Raw genomic sequence first — 22,453 nt, 5'->3', positions numbered from 1 at the left:
CGTGCAGCCCCCCATGTAATTATCTTTTCAAAAATGTATTCATTGTTCATACTTTTTGAGGTTGGTTGGACAAAACAAACAGTGAAAGTGTCACTATTTTTCTAAAATTGTGCAAACAAACGATCAAATTGATGAAGTCTTTCATTTCACTTTGATTCAATAATGTTGTAAACATTTGCAAAAAGTCCTGTCCTCGGCATTAAACTAGCTAAGATAGATCGAATAAAAACCACCTGCGGGAGAGTGAAATATCTCCACTGTGATTCTTTGTATTCAGTCTTTTCAGATTGTCATGGTTTTAGATTGAAGTGCACGTGAACGAGCCAAAGGTCCCAACACAAAGAAAATAAAAGCTTTGTTAGGAAGAGGTGACTCAAGCTTCAACATCTTCAACAAATATCCAATTAGGCAACCACATACTGCAGTCCAAATGAGAAACCGTTTTACTTCAATTCACTTTTTATTCTTTTTTTGTAAAATAAAAAACTGAATGATCAGTTCCAGGTAATGATTTTCTTTTTTTCTGTTGGAATTTCGGTTCAGTGCAGCAGCCTTCAGCAGAGATGTTCCCTGAAGAGCTTAAAGTAAAGCCTCAGCCTGTTAGAAGCAGCAAGGATTTCCTTATCTGTTTCCCAGGGAATGGGAGCAAATTCCCACTTTATCATCAGACTGTGTGTGTGTGTGTGTGTGTGTGTGTGTGCTGCATGTTGGACTGTAAATTGCACATAACAACATTTCATGCGGGTCTGTTAACTGATTATTTCCCACTTTGTGGCCCTAAGTTAATTTAGTGGCTTTGAGCACAGCAGGAGAAGCCACTGACGCTGATTTTCTTTGGTTTTCCCAAATTGGAAAAGTCTTAGCTGAAGCTAAACCTGATTAAAATCCTGCGGCAGTGTGTCCGTCATTATTATTTCCACATTTATCTGCAGTGGTTCCCTCCGAGAGCTCCAGAGAGCCTCTCATACATTCATACAGGTATGTGTGTGTATTGTCAATTTGGTTATGAAATATTTGAACATATTGAACATGATCTGCAGAACTGTCTGTGTTCTGTCTGTGTTTTACCTGATAATCAACCCATCCTTAAGTCCCGCCCATCAAATGTACACTGGCCAATCACAGCTCTGACCAGGCTCCGAGAACTATCTGGCTCTCCGTAGGTCCTCATGGTTAAGCATTACCATGAGACGTTTCTAAAAATGGATGTTTCTACATAAATCCTGTCGAGCTAAAATTAGCAGAGACTACATTGGCTCATCATTTGTATGCTACATTTGCTTCTGAAGGTATACACATGCTGCTTTTAGTTTTTAATTATTGTAACAGTGAATAAAGACCTAGGAAGAGATATATGCATACAGGATATTTTGAAAATTACCTTCCAACGTTGGCATTCTTAGTTTTAAGATGAACTTGGTTAGGTTTATGTGGTTAGACTTTGGAAACGGGTAAATATTAACTTGCTTACAATGTGTTCGTTTTGTTAGTCCGTGTTTGTTTTCCTCAGCTGTCCAGCTCAGCTTTCTCTGTACTTTCTCTCTTTCTGCTACATCAGTTGCTCTGCCCAGCTAATAATGACTAGGATGGATTTACAATGGGGTTAGTTGAAAGCCTGGGAGCGAAGGTCAGCAGAGCCTTAACGCCATCAAGGTGGCCAGCTCACCTAAGAATTATGTTCCCAGTCAACAAAACTGTATTGTAAATGAAGTTTCGATGGAAATGTATTTTGTCATGGATTATTTTTGCTCTTGGCGCAAAATATTTAGAATTACATTTACATTTACATTTAGGTCATTTAGCAGACGCTTTTGTCCAAAGCGACTTACAATAAGTACATTTGTCAAAAGAAGGAAACAAAGAAACCACGACGTATCATTGCCGATGCAGTAAGAGCTAAAAATAGAACAAGTGTTAGGTCCTCATCTGAGTAAAGTAGTACTTCAAGAGTAACAGTGCAACGATCCGAGTGCTATAGGTAAGTTTTTTTTTTTTTGCGGGGGGGGGGGGGGGGGGGGGGGTCGTCGAGGGAGGGTGTTAGTGGGTCATGCTATGTAGAGTCGAGGTGAAGTCTGAACAGGTGAGTCTTGAGCCTTTTTCGGAAGATGGCAAATGACTCTGCTGTCCTGACATTGTTCGGGAGTTCGTTCCACCACTGAGGCGCCAGAACAGAGAAGAGTCTGGACTTTGCTGAGCGACATTTGTTTGATTTCAGCGATGGTGGTACCAGCCGGCCAGCTGAAGTAGAGGAGCGGAGTGCTCGAATTATGGGCTTGAAGTTACATGTTTGGTTTGCAAGAAGCAACAGACTGAAAATATTTAACTACGTACTTGGTTTCCCTGAATGTCTCACATGTAAAGTCAGACTTTGTCTCGGGATACTTTCAGTCTTCTCGGAAATAGTTTTACCTTTTTATCTCTTAGCTGCAGTAATCTTTAAACCCTCCAGCTCCAGTTCTACCTCCTTGAAAAACCTCTCAGACGGCTATGCTGTTTAAACAATTGAGGTCAGACCAAACCAACGTGATTATTTTCAGCTTCCCTTGAGATTTCCTGCCACAATCGGCCAGCGAGTCACTCCGTCTCCCCAAACAAAAAAATGAAAGAAAATCCACTCCAGAGCCAATTAAGTCAGCTTTACAGTCTGAGGTTGGGCTCTTCTGCAGCCTCTGCTGTGCTTTACTTCACTTCATGACAGAGGCACAAAGTTCATCTTGGAAACTCCACTACTGCTCTCGTTTATCTGCTTTGGGGGGCAACGCTGCAGGAACAATATCACAAACTTGAAGTGTGTTTACAGCCGCAGAGTCTTCAGTGAGAATTTAATGATGTGAAGAGGAGAAAACATCACGTTTTATTGCTGAACCTTGAAGGCAAACCATAGAACAGGATGCAGCACAATAAGACATTAAATTAAAGAACGTGAATAAAACTGTAATAAAGAAGATATTAAACTGTTATTGTGATCCCGTGAAATGTCCTCCTTTTTTTGCCAGCTTTCCCTAGCGCTGAAAATCTCTCTTGAAGAGATCGTAAATCAAACCTGATGTTAAACTTTTTACTATTATTAACTAATTATCAACAAACAGACCCTGTTCTCAGAACTCTTTCTCTCTTTCAGTCTCTTTCTGAAGGCGTGATTTTTACATTCATTAAGAGAAAGTTTAGCCAAAGTGAGTCACAGCAGTCGTGTAAACTGCAACAGATGCACATGTAGTGTCAACGTTGTATTCTTTGAAACCTTAAGATGGCAATTGTGGTACTGTACAGGAAACAATAAACATAGTATAGATAGGGTTAAGAGATGACAATAGCAACACCAAAGTTGTCTGTTCATTCATTTTTCCTTGACCTTGGCCGGGCAGTACTAACAGTGCTTCTTCGACCATCAAAAAAACGTTACTCGCTATTCAAAGCAAAGCGCTGTATGACAGTCTGAAGACTATAAAGATGGAGATGAAACGGTCTGAAGACTATAAAGATGAAACAGTCTGAAGACTATAAAGATGGAGACGAAACAGTCTGAAGACTATAACGATGGAGACAAATCAGTTTGAAGACTACACAGATGGAGATGAAACAGTCTGAAGTCTATAAAGATGGAGATGAAACAGTCTGAAGATAATAAAGATGAAACAGTCTGAAGACTATAAAGATGGATATGAAACAGTCTGAAGACTATAAAGATGGAGGTGAAACAGTCTGAAGACTAAAGATGGAGATGACACAGTCTGAAGACAATAAAGATAAAACAGTCTGGAGACTATAAAGATGAAACAGTCTGATGACTATAAAGATGGAGATAAAACAGTCTGAAGACTATAAAGATGGAGATGAAACAGTCTGAAGACTATAAAGATGGATATGAAACAGTGTGAAGACTAAAAAGATGGAGATGAAACAGTCTGAAGACTATTAAGATGGATATGAAACAGTGTGAAGACTAAAAAGATGGAGATGAAACAGTCTGAAGACTATTAAGATGGAAATGACACAGTCTGAAGACTATGAAGATAAAACAGTCCGAAGACTATAAAGATGGAGATAAAACAGTCCAAAGACTATAAAGATAGAGATGATAGTCTGAAGACTATAAATATTGGAGATGAAACAGTCTGAAGACTATAAAGATGTAAATAAAACAGTCTGAAGACTATAAAGATGGAGATGAAACAGTCTGAAGACAATAAAGATGGAGATAAAACAGTCTGAAGACTATAAAGATGGAGATGAAACAGTCTGAAGACTATACAGATGAAACAGTCTGAAGACTATAAAGATGGATATGAAACGGTGTGAAGACTAAAAAGATGGAGATGAAACAGTGTGAAGACTATAAAGATGAAACAGTCTGAAGACTATAAAGATGGAGACAAATCAGTCTGAAGACTATAAATAGTGGAGATGAAACAGTCTGAAGACTATAAAGATGGAGACAAATCAGTCTGAAGACTATAAATATTGGAGATGAAACAGTCTGAAGACTATAAAGATGGAGATGAAACAGTCTGAAGACAATAAAGATGGAGATAAAACAGTCTGAAGATTATAAAGATGAAACAGTCTGAAGACTATAAAGATGGAGACAAATCAGTCTGAAGACTACACAGATGGAGATAAAACAGTCTGAATACTATAAAGATGAAACAGTCTGAAGACTAAAGATGGAGATAAAACAGTCTGAAGACTATACAGATGGAGATGAAACAGTCTGAAGACTATAACGATGGAAATGAAACAGTCTGAAGATTATAAAGATGAAACAGTCTGAAGACTATAAAGATGAAACAGTCTGAAGACTATAAAGATGGATATGAAACAGTCTGAAGACTATAAAGATGGGGATGAAACAGTCTGAAGACTATAAAGATGAAGATGAAACAGTCTGAAGACTAAAGATGGAGATGACACAGTCTGAAGACAATAAAGATGAAGATAAAACAGTCTGGAGACTATAAAGATGAAACAGTCTGATGACTATAAAGATGGAGATAAAACAGTCTGACGACCATAAAGATGGAGATGAAACAGTCTGAAGACTATACAGATGAAACAGTCTGAAGACTATAAAGATGGATATGAAACAGTGTGAAGACTAAAAAGATGGAGATGAAACAGTCTGAAGACTATTAAGATGGAAATGACACAGTCTGAAGACTATGAAGATGAAACAGTCCGAAGACTATAAAGATGGAGATAAAACAGTCCAAAGACTATAAAGATGGAGACAAAACAGTCTGAAGACTATAAAGATGGAGATGAAACAGTCTGAAGACTATAAAGATGGAGATGAAACAGTCTGAACACTATAAAGAATTTGGAGAGGAGGGACAGATTGTGGCAGCGATCAGGAGGAGTTTGGGATCAGAGACGTACCACAGCCTGTTCAGGGTCCGGTGGATTGCAGAGATGTGGGGTCCCTGTAGTGCTGCAAACTGGTCCTGAAGTCCACCTGGACCCGATCGGGATCGTTATAAATAAATCCAGCAGTGAGGACGATGTAGTGATCGTCTCATTATTGAAAAAAGATGAAAACTGTTGCTGTTTTTATTTTTCCGAGAAATTTGGTGGTCACGGAATCCCCCTCCTGCTTTTCTTTTTGTAAATTTTCGCAACAAATATGAATTAAAAAAGGAATAATCCTGGTAATTTCTCTGCGTGTGAGCATGTGAGACTAGAGAGCCGAAGCGGCGGAATCTGACACATATTAATTATGTGTCAGGAACAACGTCAAAAGAAATCCCCCGAGTAGTGTCTGAAAGTGTTTTTTCATTTTCCTGATGAGTCCACTATATACTGTAATGCTCCACATAGAATTCCCCTATGTAGGGAGAAGGGAGTAGGGAATGATTGCAGACACAGCCCATGTTTACAGCAATCATATTAAGGCATACGGTTCTGCATAATTAAGGGTGTGGCCACTTTGAGTGACAGGTGGATGTCCAGCTGTTAGCGGTCTCCTCCGCTGGATCACTCGGACAGCCAAATTCAGAAACCTATGGGTAATGTCACAGAGACTACGTCAATATTTGATACGAGCTAGCCTCACATGCACTAACACATTCAAAGCCCTGGCTATGAAGCTCAGATAACAACACACACAAAGGGAGAGCGACTAGATTCTTAGGTATTGTACATAGCAGAGCATTGTTTGCTGCACCGCATCGATGCTCGGAATATCATCTACAGAACTATTTCTACTACATACTACTTCCAGTACATATATACTACATCTTACATATCCAAAGTAGACTTGTATATTATATTTTATTATTTATTTTTAGTATTAGTAAATGTCTCTATCTGTTGTGCACTTAGTGATAATGTCTTGTCTTATCTGTTGTGCATGTGGACAGTGAGAAACATCTTCTCAATTCCTTAGTATGTGGTACATGTGAATAAATTGACAATAAAACTGAGTTGAGTTGAGAACCTTTCATGGCCTTCCTCTTCTTTCTCCTCATCTTTTGGCGGCCAAGAATAAAGCAGATCAGAAAAAGAAATATTATTAAAGAGATGTCGTAAGCTAAACCAAACTTAATTTATTTTTTATTTTCTGAATAGGTTCTTCAATATTTAAGATGGTGATGTGAAGTATTTAGTGTCTAGAAGCATTTCATATCTGCTGTTGTGACACATCATAGCAGCAGCATGGAGAAAAGAAGAAGACAGTGAAGATAATTAAAACATTACAGTGGAGACATAATGGGAAAATAATAACCACAGTCAACAGATAAACAGGAGTGAAGATGAAGTGTGCTCGCTAACAGATTTTCAGACATTTTGGCACCTTCCCTGCCAGATGTTCACACTCCAGACTTCATCCCAAGAGGATGAGTCCTCATCATGATCCTCATTTATTATGTTTTCATATACTTTTGTCCCCATTGGGGCACTGGAGGTCAAATAAGTTTTATTTTTTATGCACTTTAACATTTAGATTCATGAAACCGTGGTCAGTAACTCTGTTTCCTTCAAAATGACTACTAAACTGCATCAAACACATTTTTCGTGTGAATTTAAACAAAATGAAAAAACTCAACAAAACAACTTTTTTAGGTTTAGTTACATGGTTTGGCATTTTTCATGTTATTATTTGTTGTTTATATTTCAGATGTGAATTAAAGTTTGTTTGAACCGAATACCTCCCTACACAGATTATGATTGGAATCAAATACGTGATACGTCAAAAACAAATGTAATCCAACAGAAAGTTTGTGTTCCCCAGAACATAATGGACGATGCAGTTTAGTTGTATGGGAATGTGATTTTTAGGAGACTAGGCTGGATGATGGAAGGTTCTGGGATGCCACACCATGTCCCTACAAAAGTAATGTTTTTTGTGTCATAGCTTCTACAGCGTGTTCGTTCAAGAACGATTCTCTTGAAATTTGCAATTAATCTGCTGCACTATTATGTAATATTATACTTTGACTCCATTCCATTTACTTGACAACTTTTATTACTTTGCAGATTGAGATTAACAATACAACACATAAATCGGAAAGATGTAATATTTTAGTTTAAACTATCCATCTGCAAACAAAGTAATTAAAATGAGGTATTTTACCTTTACCAGCTGCAACACTGAGTTCATAACATCACCCTGAGGTGCTTGGTATTCACTGTGAATAGCACACCGCACATTGGCTGGTTTATTTGGCAGTGTGAACTCAAAACAAACTATTTTTGTTTTGGTTTATTTGCAATATACAGATGAAAAGGATGCCGAAGCAACTCCACTGTATCTGCTCCATCAACACTTAAAATAACATCATCTAGACATGGTGGACAGTCTATGGTTTGTACATGTACATTTGTTGAGTGCCTGTCTGAGGTTCTATCGTAGAGCTCTGTGTGACCACAAGTTGCTACAATATGATTTGTTTCCATTTCTAATCCAGAAATGACGGGAGCAGAATCTCAACACTGATAGGCTTTAGTATCACAGCGTCACACAAATGATTCGCCTCATTTCTGTGACCTCATTGCTGCAGAACACCGCAATAATTCATTTATGATGCTATGATCAGCTTATGTATCACGACTTAAATGTCTTTAAGGCTGATCTCAGTGTTTGTCTCTCTCTCTCTCTGTCTCTCTCCCTCTCTGTCAGGTGGGGTATGCATCGCTCAGTCTCTGAAGGTTCCTCGGGAGCCAAAACCCGGCGAATTCGACAAGATCATCCTCCGTCTGCTGGAGACGCCCAATGCCCGCGCTGTCATCATGTTCGCAAACGAGGATGACATCCGGTAAGGGCTGACCCTTGACCAACTAAAAATATGTCAGTTACTGTGAAATGGATTGTCATGAACTTTACCTCAGGCATTCATGTTCCTTCAACTTGTGCCCTGCTTCATTTGTAAAACAAGGAAGTAGGGCAGTGTGATATAGCCTATAAATGATACCCTCTCACACTCTCAGGCTGCACACTGGGAATGTGTTCATGCCCGTATACACCGAATTTACACCGAGATGTCATTTAAAGTTTTTATGGAGCAGCTACAGAGTTAGCATAGCCTACCCCCGATCCATCCGAACGCCAATCAGTATTATGTTATTACTTTGACATCATATTTATCCGTTCATTGCAAATTAATCACAACAAAATAGGCATACCGCTGTAGTAAACAAGCCAATGTGTGTCTTGCTATTCACAGTGAATACAGATCAATTCAATTTGCAAATAAACACAACAGATCCTGCGTGAGAGAAGACAAAAATGCCAAATGCAAGTTTTATGCTGGCAAATTAACACAATCAAATTTGACAATTTGTAGTTGAATTATTTTTGATACAGTCATTATCTCATGTACAATTTACCATGATACATTGAATTTATTTGAAATATTGCCGACCCCTACAAGGGAGTACTCGAGGGACAAGGGGAGAGCATTCCCTTTGTTTGAGAACATTAAACCAAAGTTAGTTTTGATGGAAGATGGAGAAAAAAAAGAGAGAGGCCAAACAGAGGAAGAGACATTTTGTAACTCAACTCAACAGGTGATTTAGACGAAGTGTACTTCCTCAGATGAAACTGCCGACTGAACTGCAGGTGTTCACCCAGCAGCTCCATGTCCTGTTGTTCATACATGCAACTATTGTGTGCATGTTAGCATGATCATGTTAATCTTAAGCTTAAGCACGGAAGTACAGAGTCACTGATATGACGACAAATGTAAACAGATGTATTTATTTTAATTATTTTACTTCTCACGTTTTTGGAAAATCAATACAGAAAATAATCTGTTGTTCATGTTCAGAAGGCGACTATGGTGAATACAAACTGCTAACACCCACTTCCCCTCTGTTCATTTGAACACTCTCACACACACACACACACACACACACACACACACACACACACACACACACACACACACACACACACTTATTGTGTGACTTCAGTATTAACACACAAAGTTTAAGATAACAAGCTTTCAATTATCTGAGTAGGGTTAAAACACACACACACACACACACACTTATATCATGTAACAGCTGATGTTAATCTGCCACTCTGAATCCCACAGAGAGAGAAATCACTCATCCTGAGACCTCTCAGTGAAGACGGATGGAGATGTAAAGACCCAGACTGATTATCTCATGTTTGATCCATCAGTTAATTTAATGATTGAATGAAAACTCATATGAGTGAAAATAAAAACACAGTGGATGGGTTCACATTGAGTAAATAGTAAACAGTTATTCAGTGGATTACCATCAGTTTGGTTTACACATCTTCAGGTCATGTTTATTACCTGCAACAACTAATGACTTATTCCTTTCTCTACCTCCTCCTTGTCTCCTCTCCCTCCGTCTACAAACATTACACTGCTGTGTTGCCTCTTAGTGACTGTAGAGTCTACAGTCACTAAGAGGCAACACAGTGTAGACTTTTGGGGTATAAAAAAGAACAGAACATGTTTTATGCAGTTTATATATTAAGGGGGAAGCAACTCCAACGTCTTACCTGTGATCCCCCAACAGGCGGATTTTGGATGCAGCAAAACGCAACAACCTGACGGGTCACTTCCTGTGGGTGGGCTCTGACAGCTGGGGCTCCAAGATCTCTCCGGTAGTCCAGCAGGAGCGGGTGGCCGAGGGCGCCGTCACCATCCTCCCCAAGAGGGCGTCGGTGGACGGTGAGGCAGGATGCAGAGCAAAAAAATAAATGAATAAATTTTGAAGGAGATGATCATTTAAATAAAAAAAAATATTTTGACTAAATAACTTTTTCCCACAGCGTTTGACCGTTACTTCAAGAGCCGCTCACTCTCCAACAATCGCAGGAATGTCTGGTTTGCTGAATTTTGGGAGGAGAACTTCGTCTGCAAGCTGGGGATGCACGGCAAGAGACCCGGCAGCCCCAAAAAATGTACAGGTAAGAAACAGAGGTCAAAGGTCGACCAAGATTTCATTATCCCAGATAATGCTCCCTCCTTCCTCTATCTCCTCCTTTGTCTCCTTCAACAGTCATTGTGTCTTTTTTCACATTTCACGCCCTTTTGAGGCTGATTCCTGACCCCGTCCACAAAATGGCCTGTTGTGCAGACCAACGGTCTCACCGGCAGTTCTGGCCGCTGGGCTGAACCGATCACGGAGGTGCTGGAGCCACATGTACCAGTCCTGAGCGGGCGTGGTAACACGTGGCCGGCGGGCATGTGCACGGTTCGCTGTCGTTCCAGTCTCTCTGAAACGAGTCCACAGGCGGCTGACAGTGGAATGATGCACATTCAGTTGTGTTGCCACAGCTGTAACGCTCAACCAAGCACTCAGCATGCCAATGGCACGCTCCCTCATGATTTGTGACATCTGTGGCATATTGAAAAGTGACAAAAGTCCACATTTTGGTATGCCCTTTAATTGACCAGACCATAAGGAGTGTCTGTGTACTGGTCACGCATATTGACCGCATATTGACACTTGACTACTGGGTTTGAGCAAAACAAATAATTCCATAAACAAATGCATCAAGAATCTGAGCAAATGTCATGACATTCTATTTTTGTTCACCATTTCAAGTTTGTGCATTTATATTTTTGTTGAGTATAGTTAAATGTTTACTTGGAGTCACGTCGGTACGGCGAACAAGATGGCGGCTGTCTAGGGACTCTCCAATCCCCGACATGTAAAATCATGAATTATTTCAAAATAGAGGCTCGCATTTGATGTGAGAGATAAAGTGATAAATGCGGCAAAAGAAAAACGGGGCTTCGTATGGGAAGGATGTCGGCTGTCGGTATTCCCCGACATGACGAAAGAGTTGGCGGAGAAGAGAAAAGAGCGCAAGCTTCAAGAGATGGAAGTGAAGTACACACTGGCCTATCCGGCCACACTGCGGTTTAAGTGGCAGGGGAAAAACGTGAGTTTCACCACAGCAACAGCGGCATACAAGTTCATCATAAAGGAATTCTGCTTAGGGCACCAAAATGGCTGACTGCTGTCTTCTGATGGACAGAAGACAGCAGTAGCAGCGCAAGACGGCCAAACCTTTCCCAGGATGAAACTGATGTTTTGGTCAGAGAGGTCCAAGTTTCAGCTGTGTTAATTCAGTCAGGCTGAGTTTCCGTTACGCGTGCCATCCGCCTTTGATCTGACGTCAGATGTGACGGGACAATCTATATAGATATAAATGCACGTGTTGATTCAATTAGTTGCATTAAATAGTGTTTTTTGTGATTATTTATTGCATTTAAATGTGCCTGGAACTGTGGAAACCTGCCTGTGAGGTCTTGATGACGTGTGCGCACTGCACGCTGGTGAGCCAAACTGCCACTCCGCCAGCTGTTATTCGCCTTGAGCCAAGAGTAGACCAGGTTGGAGCTGGCGGGCTTTCGGCGCAGTCTCGGCGAGGCTTTTTGCCACGAAACTTCCGCCAAGCTGAATCTGTGACGCCTCCCCCTGCTGCGCCACCACACCCATCTTGGTGCAGGCGATCCACCAAACTGCCAAACTGACCATGCGCAAGGCTGCGCTGGTCGAAACTTGCATTGCACCGGCTCCGCCACCCTGCACCACGCTACAAAACTAGGGCCCGATGTCTTGGAATATTAATGGGAGTGGGAATCCAGTCAAAAGGCGCAAAGTTCTATCATATTTTAAAACTAATAAGGCAGACATAGTTTTCATACAGCAAACCCACCTAAATGAGGGGGAATCAGAAAAATTTAAAACAGGTTTGGTCAGACATATTTTTTATAGCTCACTTTCAAGTTCACGCAGTGGGGTAATGATTTTGGTCAATAGAAACATACATTTTGTGTTGCTTAACCCTCCGAGACCCATTGTAGCGTATACGCTACAACGATCATGTTGTCTTTAGAGCGTCATAACTCTGTAATGGTTTGCGCTAGAAACATGCTAGAAACGGGGCTAAACAACGGTTTCTGACAACAAATGCGTAAAGTAGTTAAATATGTGACTAGATGTCTCCTCGTCTCTGTGGCGCATTTCTCCGTTTTGTTTATAAATATCGATCAACTTCTCATCCGTCATCTTGCTAGTGACGTATGGAGTTACGTTTATGCATCGGACATTCGTATTGGCTCCCGTAGCGGCTTTTACAGCCAATCGGAAAGCCTGATTTACGCTTGGCCGTGAGTTGTTGTGTTTGCCCAAACGGGAGGAGTTCAAGTCAGAGAAAAGGACGGTCAAAGAGTTATTGTGGTGATAGAGAAAGTTAAAAACATAAATGGCACAGAAGAAGTACACTATATTCACACATATTTAGGGCAGGGAGAGGAAAGGACTAGAAGTCCTGTTCCTCTCTTTTCCCCCAACTTCCGACACTCACATTGCAACTCGCATCTCGGACTGTCTGGCTGACATCTCTGTCTGGACAACTGCACATCACCTCAAGCTTAACCTGAATAAAACCGAACTCCTCTTCATCCCAGGGAAAGACTGCCCTTGCATGGACCTGTCGGTCACTGTCGAGGGCATCACAGTATTGCCGTTGTCAACTGCGAGGAACCTGGGTGTAATCCTCAATGACCAACTATCCTGCAGCCCCAACATCACTGCTGTGGCCCGATCCTGCAGATTTGCTCACAAAGGATGCAACGCAACTCCTGGTCCAAGCACTGGTCATCTCCCGCCTTGAATACTGCAACTCTCTCCTGGCCGGACTCCCGGCCTCTGCGATTAAACCATTGCAGCGTATCCAGAACGCTGCAGCACGCCTTATCTTCAATCTACCCAAATTCTCCCATTTGACCCCCCTCCTCCGTGACCTCCACTGGCTCCCTGTTGCAGCACGCATCCAATTCAAGACGATGGCACTGGCCTTCAGGGCCATCAATGGAACGGCACCAATCTACCTTCAAACACTGGTCAAACCTCATGCCCCGAAGCGAGCACTTCGCTCCTCTACTTCAGCTACCCGGCTGGTATCACCATCGCTGAAATCAAACAAATGTCGCTCAGCAAAGTCCAGACTCTTCTCTGTTCTGGCGCCTCAGTGGTTGAAACGATACATAGCATGACCCACTAACACCCCCCCCCCCCCCCCCCCCCCAAAAAAAACCCCTTACCTATAGCACTCTGATCATAGCACTGTCGCTCTTAACGTACTACTTTACTCAGATGAGGACCTAACACTTGTTCTATTTTTAGCTCTTACTTTATCGGCAATGATACGTTGTGGTTTCTTTGTTTCCTTCTTTTGACAAATGTACTTATTGTAAGTCGCTTTGGACAAAAGCATCTGCTAAATGACCTAAATGTAAATGTTATTAGAGCTGTGAGTTTGACTACAATCAGCTGGAAGTGCTGTCAGTTTGTGTTGTTCACCAAATAATTTCCCCTTTTTTTTCTTAAAAGAAGAATACATGTTTCAGACAAATTGATACTCAACTGTGTGACTCACATGTAATGAGAATAGCTGAACTGTATAAACTGGGGATTCTCTTCTTCTCTACTTGTGAGCAGAAGCTGTTGAATTCTTTTTCTCCTCTCCGATCACGTCCAGCTCTCGCCTGCTGAGTCTCTCAGTGCTGACTGCTGAGACCCTGCAGCAGGATGTAATCCTCCCTGATTCAGGAGGACTTTCTTTGTGAAACAGGGGGCCACTGAGGGCCAAATCCTTTACAAACATGTCCGACACGGCAAACAGGATTTGTGCAAGGTGTTTGGAAAATATATGTGCGCAGATAGAAGCGAAGCAGCAGAACAATTGTGTCAGCGCTATGAGAATAGCTGCTGAAAATGCTGCAAGTCTTTACCTGAGCTCAGTGGACAGCTTTGATCAGTGTGCTGCTGTCAGGATGCAGCTCTCCGCTGATTGTGTTCGAGGCTCCAGATCTGTAGCAGAGTCATCACACAAGCAGACAAACAGCTGAGTCAACGGGCCGGCGTCCACCTGTGTGTCTGTGCAGATGATTGTGTTGTTGCAGTTATTTTCCCGAGCTGTAAAGCGTAATGTTAGCTCAGCAGTGGCAGAAGTACTCACATCCCACACTAGAAGTAAAAGTACAAATGGCCAAACTACGGCTGGCAGACCATCTGTGGGCCGCTGCCTATTATTAAATGACCTGCAGTGATTTTATTCTAAAATAAACTTGAATATGATGAGTAAATTTGTAATAATTTGCACTGTATTTCACATCCTAGATATCGACTGAATTTGGTGAAATGATCTCTGTATTTACCTCTTGGCACATATTTGACCATTTCTGTTGGTTACATCTGTTGTCAACTGTTATGGCCTTCCCTTAATACAATGGCTGAGGTGGAGACTGAAACATATGAAGGATGCTAGACTCTTTTTGTACCAAAAAACAAATTGTTTTATTTTTCGTGCATCGAGATAAAGACAAAACATACTCAAAGTACAAATCAAAGAAACCAAAATTGGTTGGAGATCCAAGCCAAACAGAACAAATATGGGAAAGATACTGGGCTGACCTTGCAATGGCCGTACAACCCCCGGCTCTCCACCCACAAACCATCAAAATAGTTCTGACTAAACAAACAAAAAACATGATAACAAGACTACTGGTAATCTATGACCCAAACTAAACAAACAAAACCCAGCACATCTATGGGCATAATGGGGGTGGGAAGCAAATGGGGGGGGGGGAACGCCTGAGAGAGAAAGAGAGACAGGAAATTGAGTCACACACACGCCCCTGCAGGGCCTCCAGGTAACTACATGTCACATGTACAGGTAGTATGTACAGGAGTTAGTTGTTAATAGATCATTATGAATATATTATTGATATATATATTAATAATAAACTCAGGAATCAGAAAAAGATCACCAAATCATGAAATCAGTCTCAATATTAAATGGTTACTCAAATGCCATTGAGGAATAACTATTTGCATACGAGTTCAAACAGATGAAGGATATTGTCCTAGGTCTGACCCTCTCTCACACAGCAATAACCACAGACAGCAGCCTTTTAAAGAAAGAAATACAGGTTATTTAATCCTATGACTACTCTAATGTCACACAGGCAAATCTGTGTGTGTGTGTGTGTGTGCCATTCTCTACGGCCTCTCAAATTCTCTCCAGCCAACTTTCGGATGGCCAGAGGTCTGCTGGGGGCCCAAAAAAGCACTTTAAGGACCACCTCAAAACCCTCCTGAAGCAGTGCAACATACCACCTACAACACTTGAGTCCCTGGCTGCCGACCGCAACTTACCCCTGTCTCTCTTGTAGCAAAATCTGCGGATCCCGCATTGGCCTGCACAGCCACATGGCTATGTACCGCCGCAACACACCCCAATAACTGACCATATTACATTTGGAGCAATGTCATCATCGTTATTGATGGACTGCCGAAGAAGTGTGTGTGTGTGTGTGTCTACAAATGGGAAGAAGGAAGGGGAGGAGAAAGAGGGCAGTCACGCGGTTGAACAGTGGAAGAGGGAGATGGGAGAATAGAACCCTTTTTACACCGCTGATTCCAGCATACATATGGTACATATGATGCGAACTGGAGCGTTTAGATAGAACTTTACTTTGCGGCATACTTTGTGGGTGTGAAGCTACGGCTATACTGAGGAGGGTGATTGGAATCAGTGTTGTGAGTACTCTAATTACTTTTTTCGTGTAACATGTAACGTAACGCGTTAGTTTCGTGCATCAAGCAATCAGTAACTTCATTATTTTTTTTAAAAAGTAATCCGTTACTTTAAGACTTTCTCCGGATACGGAAAGGAAAATCCCGACTGCAGCCTGCTTTTTGTCAGACACATCCTCGCAGCGTGGGGCGCAGTGCTGTGATGCGTCTGTGCCTTGCTGCTGACCTACGTTACCTGTGTCAGCCTTCAATACCCCACCACGCTCCAGCGCACCCGTGGAGTCTCGTACTTACTCCCAGGAGAAATCGACTGTCGGACAGACTTTTAAAAAATCTTCTTCTGCTACGTTTTAATCACTACTTTGAAGACTAAATGTAAGTGGACAATGGTAAAGTTAGTTTAGGCCTGTGACACTTGAATAGTATTGTGGCGAGCTCGGCTCGTGTGAAGAAACAACGGATATAGCTCACTTTTCGAACAGCTTTATTAGCAACCTCTGTGTTACCACCAACAGTGCATACACGTTAGAACAAGGCCCCGGAAACATAACACCCGCCCCCAACTATATCCGCCTCCGGCCGCAAGGCGTAATGGGCAATGAAGTCCCTCTCAAGCGTACCGGCTACCCGGCGCTACACAGCCCCCCCCCTAGCTGGTTAGCTGCCCCCAGCAACCTAAGAATCCAGCACATAGTCCCGCAGGTGTTGAGGCAACCGGGTTGGCCGGCAAGCCCGCTGGGAAGGTGCGCCTGCCGGGTCAGAAGAATGTAACAGGGGCTGAGGCTGGACCTCCGGGTCGGCCTCAGCTGCAGTGAGGGTGGAGGCTTCCCCACTGCCTGCGCCAACGGCTGTTAAGGGGCCAGTCTATCCCGGTGAAGGGCCACAACCCGGTTGCGCTTAACCATCCGGACCCGGTACACCACGTCAGACAGTTTCTCCAACACCACGCACGGCCCCACCCACTGGCACATGAGTTTAGGGGACAACCCTTTCCTTTGCTCCGGGCTAAACACCCACACCCGGTCTCCTGCAGCAAAGTCCGACCCCCGGCAACGAGAGTCATAGGCCCGCTTCTGACGGGCCCCAGCATCGGCCAGGGGCTTGCGTGTCAGTTCGTGGACCTCCCGCAGCCGTTCGCGGAGGCGGTAGAAGTAGTCCAACCCTGGTTCGCCCTCCACCTCAGGCTCAGGAGGAGGGCCGAAGACCAGGTCCACAGGAGTGCGCAGCTCGCGCCCAAACATAAGAGCTGCCGGGGTGCACTGGTGGACTCTTGGACTGCCTTCCGGTAAGCCCACTGAACTATAGGGAGGTGCAGGTCCCAGTCCCGCTGGCTGATCAGGATCGCGAGTTGAGTCGCCAGAGTCGCCGTTCCACCAAACCGTCACTCTGCGGGTGTAGTGGAGTCGTGCGAGTCTTCTTTACCCCCAATCGCCGGCAGACCTCCCCGAAAACCCGGGACTCAAAGTTCCGGCCTTGGTCGCTGTGCAGCTCCTCTGGCACCTCAAACCGGCAGAACATCTCGTTGGTCAGGTACTCAGCAGTGGTAATGGCGGTCTAATAAGGAACCGCGTACGCCTCTGGCCACTTGGTGAAGTAGTCCATTGCCATGAGGACATACCGTATCCCACTGTCAGTGACTGGAAATGGACTGAGGATGTCGACGCCCACCCGCTCCATGGGGGCCCCCACCTGGTACTGCTGCAGAGGGGCATGAGAGCGTCGGGTCGGCCCTTTCTGGGCGGTGCAGGAGTCGCATCGACAACCCGGCCAGGACCGAAGACGATGTAATGTCTTCGAAACCCCGAAGTGCCCAGAGCCCACTGCACCATGGACCAGTTGGAGGATTTGTGAGCGCCGTCGACGAGGAATAAGGAGCTGGTGGATGTGACGATGCCCCATGGGAGCCTGCCAGCGACGAAAGATGAGGTCTCCCTGGAGGACCAGGCTGGACCACTGGGAATAAAGGGCTTTAGTCTCCATGTCCAATGGGGACACAGCCGTCCATGCTGGTCGTTGTCCCTGCTCCAGCCAACTCCGAACCCGGGAGAGGATAAGGTCTTGCCTCTGATCTTCCTGGAGTTGCTGGGGGTCGAGAGCCTCGTGGTCACTGCTGCCATCGTCTGGGGGGTCAGCGTGCAGGACTGCCACTCTAGGGGTCGACGCCTCCCTCTCCTCAGCGTGTTGGCAGTGCCTGCAGTCCACCATCTCACAGGGCCGACGGGACAGGGCGTCAGCGTTGCTGTGGAGCCGGCCTGGGCGATGTTGTACCTCGAAGTCTTAGTCCTGCAGTATCTGCAGCCACCTGGCCAGCTGACCCTTAGGCTCTTTAAAGTGCAACATCCAGGTGAGGGATGCATGGTCAGTCCGCAGCAGGAACCTCTGCCCGTAGAGGTAGGGACGGAAGTGGTGGAGCCCGAGGATGATTTCCAGCAGTTCTCTGCGGGTGACACAATAGTTCCTCTCCCGCCGGCTCAAAGAACAGCTGTAGTAGGCCACTACCTGTTCCCCATGCTCCCCCTCCTGGGACAACACTGCACCGACCCCCACATTGCTGGCATCGGTGTCCAGGATGAACGGTAGTTTGGGGTCGGGTTAAGCCAGAACAGGGGCTGTCGTAAGGGCGGACCGGAGCTGCGTGAAGGCGGCAGTGCAGTCCTCGCCCCACCGGAACACCTGGGGCCTCATGTATCAATGTTGCGTACGCACAAAAACATGGCGTACGTAATTTTCCACACCAACGTTCAGATGTATCAAAAGTGAAATGAGCGTGGAAATGTGCGGTGTCCCACGGCAGCTTCATGGCTGGCGTACGCACGTTTCTACAGCTATTGTTCCTTTGGCGACACTCTGAGGTGATGCTGGGAAACTGTTAATTATGTGAAAACAATTAGTCCTCAGAGTAATGTGCACATCAGAGACACATTAATGGACAATTAACACACACGTGTTTGCAATCATATGGATGAATATAAAAGCATGCACAAAGTGATGAAAAAATGGCATTAACAATGGCAGCCTTGGCCTTGTTAGAAGACATCGCAAACGGTAACATCAGACGTGAGAGGGTGTTTAGAGAACGGGAGGATATGTTAGCAAATGACGACAACTGGCTCATGAGTCGTTTAAGGTTGCCAGTGTTACTGGAGCTGTGCGCAGAGCTGCGGCCGGCCCTAGAAAGAAACACAGCCAGGAGCCAGGGGTTGTCCGTGCCCACACAGGTGCTGACCACTCTGGGGTTTCGTTTCTGGCAACAGGAGCCTTCCAGAGGGAACTGGCCGATCGGTCAGGAGTGTGCCAGTGCACTCTGAGCCGAGCCATGCCAGCTGTGTGGGACGGGATCATAAGAATGTCATCCAGGTACATCAAATTCCCAATGCTGTTGAACAGGCCAACATTAAAGCGCAATTTGCAGCAAGAGCCGGTTTCCCTAATGTAATCGGAGCTATTGACTGCACACATGTTGCTTTAAAAGCGCCATCACAGGATGAATTTGTTTTTGTCAACAGGAAACATTTTCATTCAATAAATGTTCAAATAATATGTGATGCGCAAATGCAGCTCACCAACATCGTGGCAAGGTGGCCTGGTTCAACGCATGACTCATTCATTCTTACTAATAGCATGGTTGGTAACAGGCTGGAGGCTGGCACGGTGCGCCGTGGCGGCTTCTCAGTGAGTAAATGTATCCGTTTAATTGCGCCCTGAATGTAAACCAGCACGATGCCCATTTGGGCACGTGCATTCAAATATGTGCATTTGTTTTTCCCTGGTGAAAATAGAGCGGCAGAGCTATCTAACAAGCCCTTTATTGTCTCCTTGTGTTCAGTATTTGTGTCGATAAACGCGTGCGTAAAGTTGGAAATGTCACACTGCAGTAGCCACGGCGCACTTCTGCAGTCATTAATATATATAATAATATAATATATAATATATTGATATCCTCCTGTCCCCCCGCCCGTTGCGGTCACGCTTCGGCGGTGGGCCGAAATCCTCCGCTTCACCTCCACCTTCACGTCGGACCATTTCTTTTTTATTTCAGGGAGTGTGCGCTGCTCCGACCCCACAGTATTCACTGCCTCACACACACGCTCCCACTCACATTTCTTTTTTTTTGTGTTTATGCCTGATGAGAGGCTACCAAATAATACTAGTCTTCGAGTCTCGACTTCGTTTAAGAGCGTTTCGAGCTCAGACTCGGTGAAGTTGCGCTTCTTCCCTTTTTCATTTTGTAGATCTGATGGTGCAGAGAGGGGAATCCCCGGTGCAGGCCCTATTTAAATTCATTTGCATATTTAAATGGAGGCGTGGACAGGGAGGAGTTTAGCACTTCCACATGTGCGCTTAATTCCACGTTGATTGGGATGTACATAGGAAAAGTGCTTGGATCCATGTGTACGCACACTTTGATACATCTGATTTTTTTTGTGCGTACGACCGTTTCTGGATTCTAGCGTACGCCATTTTTCAGTAGGAAATCCACGCAATTCTTAGTACATGAGGCCCCTGGCCTTTTTGGGTCAACTGATGCAGCGGACTGGCGATGGTAGCAAAGTCTCTAACGTACCGCCGATAATAGGAGGCCAGCCCTAGGAAACTCCGCAGCTCCTGGATGTTCTGAGGAACTGGCCAGTCCCTCACTGCAGCGACCTTTCCCGGCTCGGTGGACACCCCTGCTGCACTGACAACGTGGTCCAGGAAGGACGTCTGCTGCCGGAGAAAGCTGCACTTTTTCGGGTGCAGACGTAACCCGGCCTGGCGAATGGCTTTGAAAACGTCTCTCAGGTTACATAGAGCCCCTTCGAAATCGGCCGCGTGGACCAGCAGGTCGTCGAGATACACCACACAGCGACTTTGGGGGATGTCGGCCAGGACCCTCTCCATCAGGCGCTCAAAGGTGGCCGGGGCATTGCAGAGCCCGAAGGGCATTACGGTGAACTGCCACAGTCCCTGACCAATAGAGAACGCCGTCTTTGGTCGCGCCTCTTTTGCCAACTCCACATGCCAGTAGCCGCTGCGGAGGTCCAGGGAGCTGAACCACCTAGACCCAGCAATGCGGTCGAGGGCGTCGTCAATGCGGGGCAGCGGGTAAGAGTCCTTCCTGGTGGCTTCGTTGAGGAGTATGTAGTCCACGCAGAACCGCCAGGTACTGTCTTTCTTCCTAACCAGGACTGCGGGTGCCGCCCATGGACTATCAGACGGCTCGATGACCCCCGCCGCTGCCTCTGATTTTCCCCTCGGCCTCGTTCCTTTTGGCGAAGGGCAGGCGGCGTGGGCGGAGACGAATGGGGCGTGTGTCTCCAGTGTCAATGTGATGCTGGACCAAGTTAGTCCGGTTACAGTCCTCGTCGTTGGCTGCGAAGATATCAGCAATTAGTTCCAACAGTTCCCGCAGCTGGCCCTTTTGCTCCGGGTCTAGACCCTCACAGCTCCGCTGGAGCAGATCCTCGACAGCAGCTCTGGTTACAGCTGACGGTGTTTGGGTTGCTGGAGGGGGTGCGGCAGCCCCCCGTACCAGTGGTGCCAATGGAACTTCGGCGGCCGCTGTGTCGAGCATCACGGACGCAGAGCCCAGGTGAAGCTCGGCCCTGGTGACGTCGATGTAGGCACCCCACTTGGTTAGGAGATCCAGGCCAATGATGCAGGGGTCTTGGATCTCGGCCAACCAGAAGTTGTGGTTGGTGATTTGGCCAGCAACAGACACCTGAACCAGCCCTTCTCCTCTCATCTTGGCCCTCCCACCGGTGACTGTGGTTATATGGCGTTGTGTGATCTTCCAGCCTCGTGGCCTGGCGTCCTTAGTGTTGGGCAAAACTCCTGGTCGGACCAGGGATATGGTGGAGCCTGTGTCCACCAGAGCCCTGCATGGGGTCCCGTTGAGTGCGCAGTGCAGGTACAGTCCTCGACCGCTGCCCAGCCAGCCTAGTCTTGCGTATGGATCGACGAGGGGTGGTGCATCGTTCCCGGGAGGCGGTCCTCTCATTGTGCCCCCCCGGACTAGTTTAACGAAGGTTGGGCCGGTATGGGTCGAGGAGCGGGGGCTGGGCAGTGGCGTGCCATGTGGCCTGGTTCCCCGCACCTGTAGCAGCCCTCCAAGTCTCTGCGGGGCCGCCCTTGACGTCGCTGTCGTGGATGGGGGGATGTGGATGTCACCTGGCGTGCCACCTCCTCTTCGTCACTCTCTTCGTAGACCGCTTGGCACGCCCGGTGTCTCTCCCGAGGAGCCCGGTCCTTTGGCTGCAGGACGTGCTCCACCCGTTCTGCCTCGGTTAGTGCTGAGGGAAGTGTCATTGGCTCAAACAGGCAAATGTGCTCCTGTAGTCGCTCTGGTTGGAGGCCCCGGATGAACGCTTGGAGGGCGAGTTCCTCCTGTGTGGCACTATCAAAGGTTGGGTAGCCTCGTCTTGCGTAAAGCTGTAGATCA

The 22,453-nt window shown here is 45.5% G+C and overlaps 1 protein-coding gene across 1 annotated transcript in view; it reads left to right on the top strand.

Moving 5' to 3' along the window:
• The window catches only part of grm8b (glutamate receptor, metabotropic 8b), a 289,477-nt gene that overhangs the window by 152,974 nt on the left and 114,050 nt on the right, over nucleotides 1-22,453 (top strand). Inside the window, exons 3-5 of the mRNA XM_084018186.1 lie at nucleotides 8,117-8,252; nucleotides 9,991-10,145; nucleotides 10,247-10,384. Coding sequence (XP_083874312.1) covers nucleotides 8,117-8,252; nucleotides 9,991-10,145; nucleotides 10,247-10,384 — 429 coding nt within the window. The remainder of the gene's footprint in view (nucleotides 1-8,116; nucleotides 8,253-9,990; nucleotides 10,146-10,246; nucleotides 10,385-22,453) is intronic.

This window comes from Eutrigla gurnardus (assembly GCF_963514095.1).
Source record: "Eutrigla gurnardus genome assembly, chromosome: 9".
Taxonomy (NCBI): Eukaryota; Metazoa; Chordata; class Actinopteri; order Perciformes; family Triglidae; genus Eutrigla; species Eutrigla gurnardus.
The sequence above is the reverse complement of the archived record's forward strand: the minus strand, read 5'-3'. Positions and strand labels throughout refer to the sequence as shown.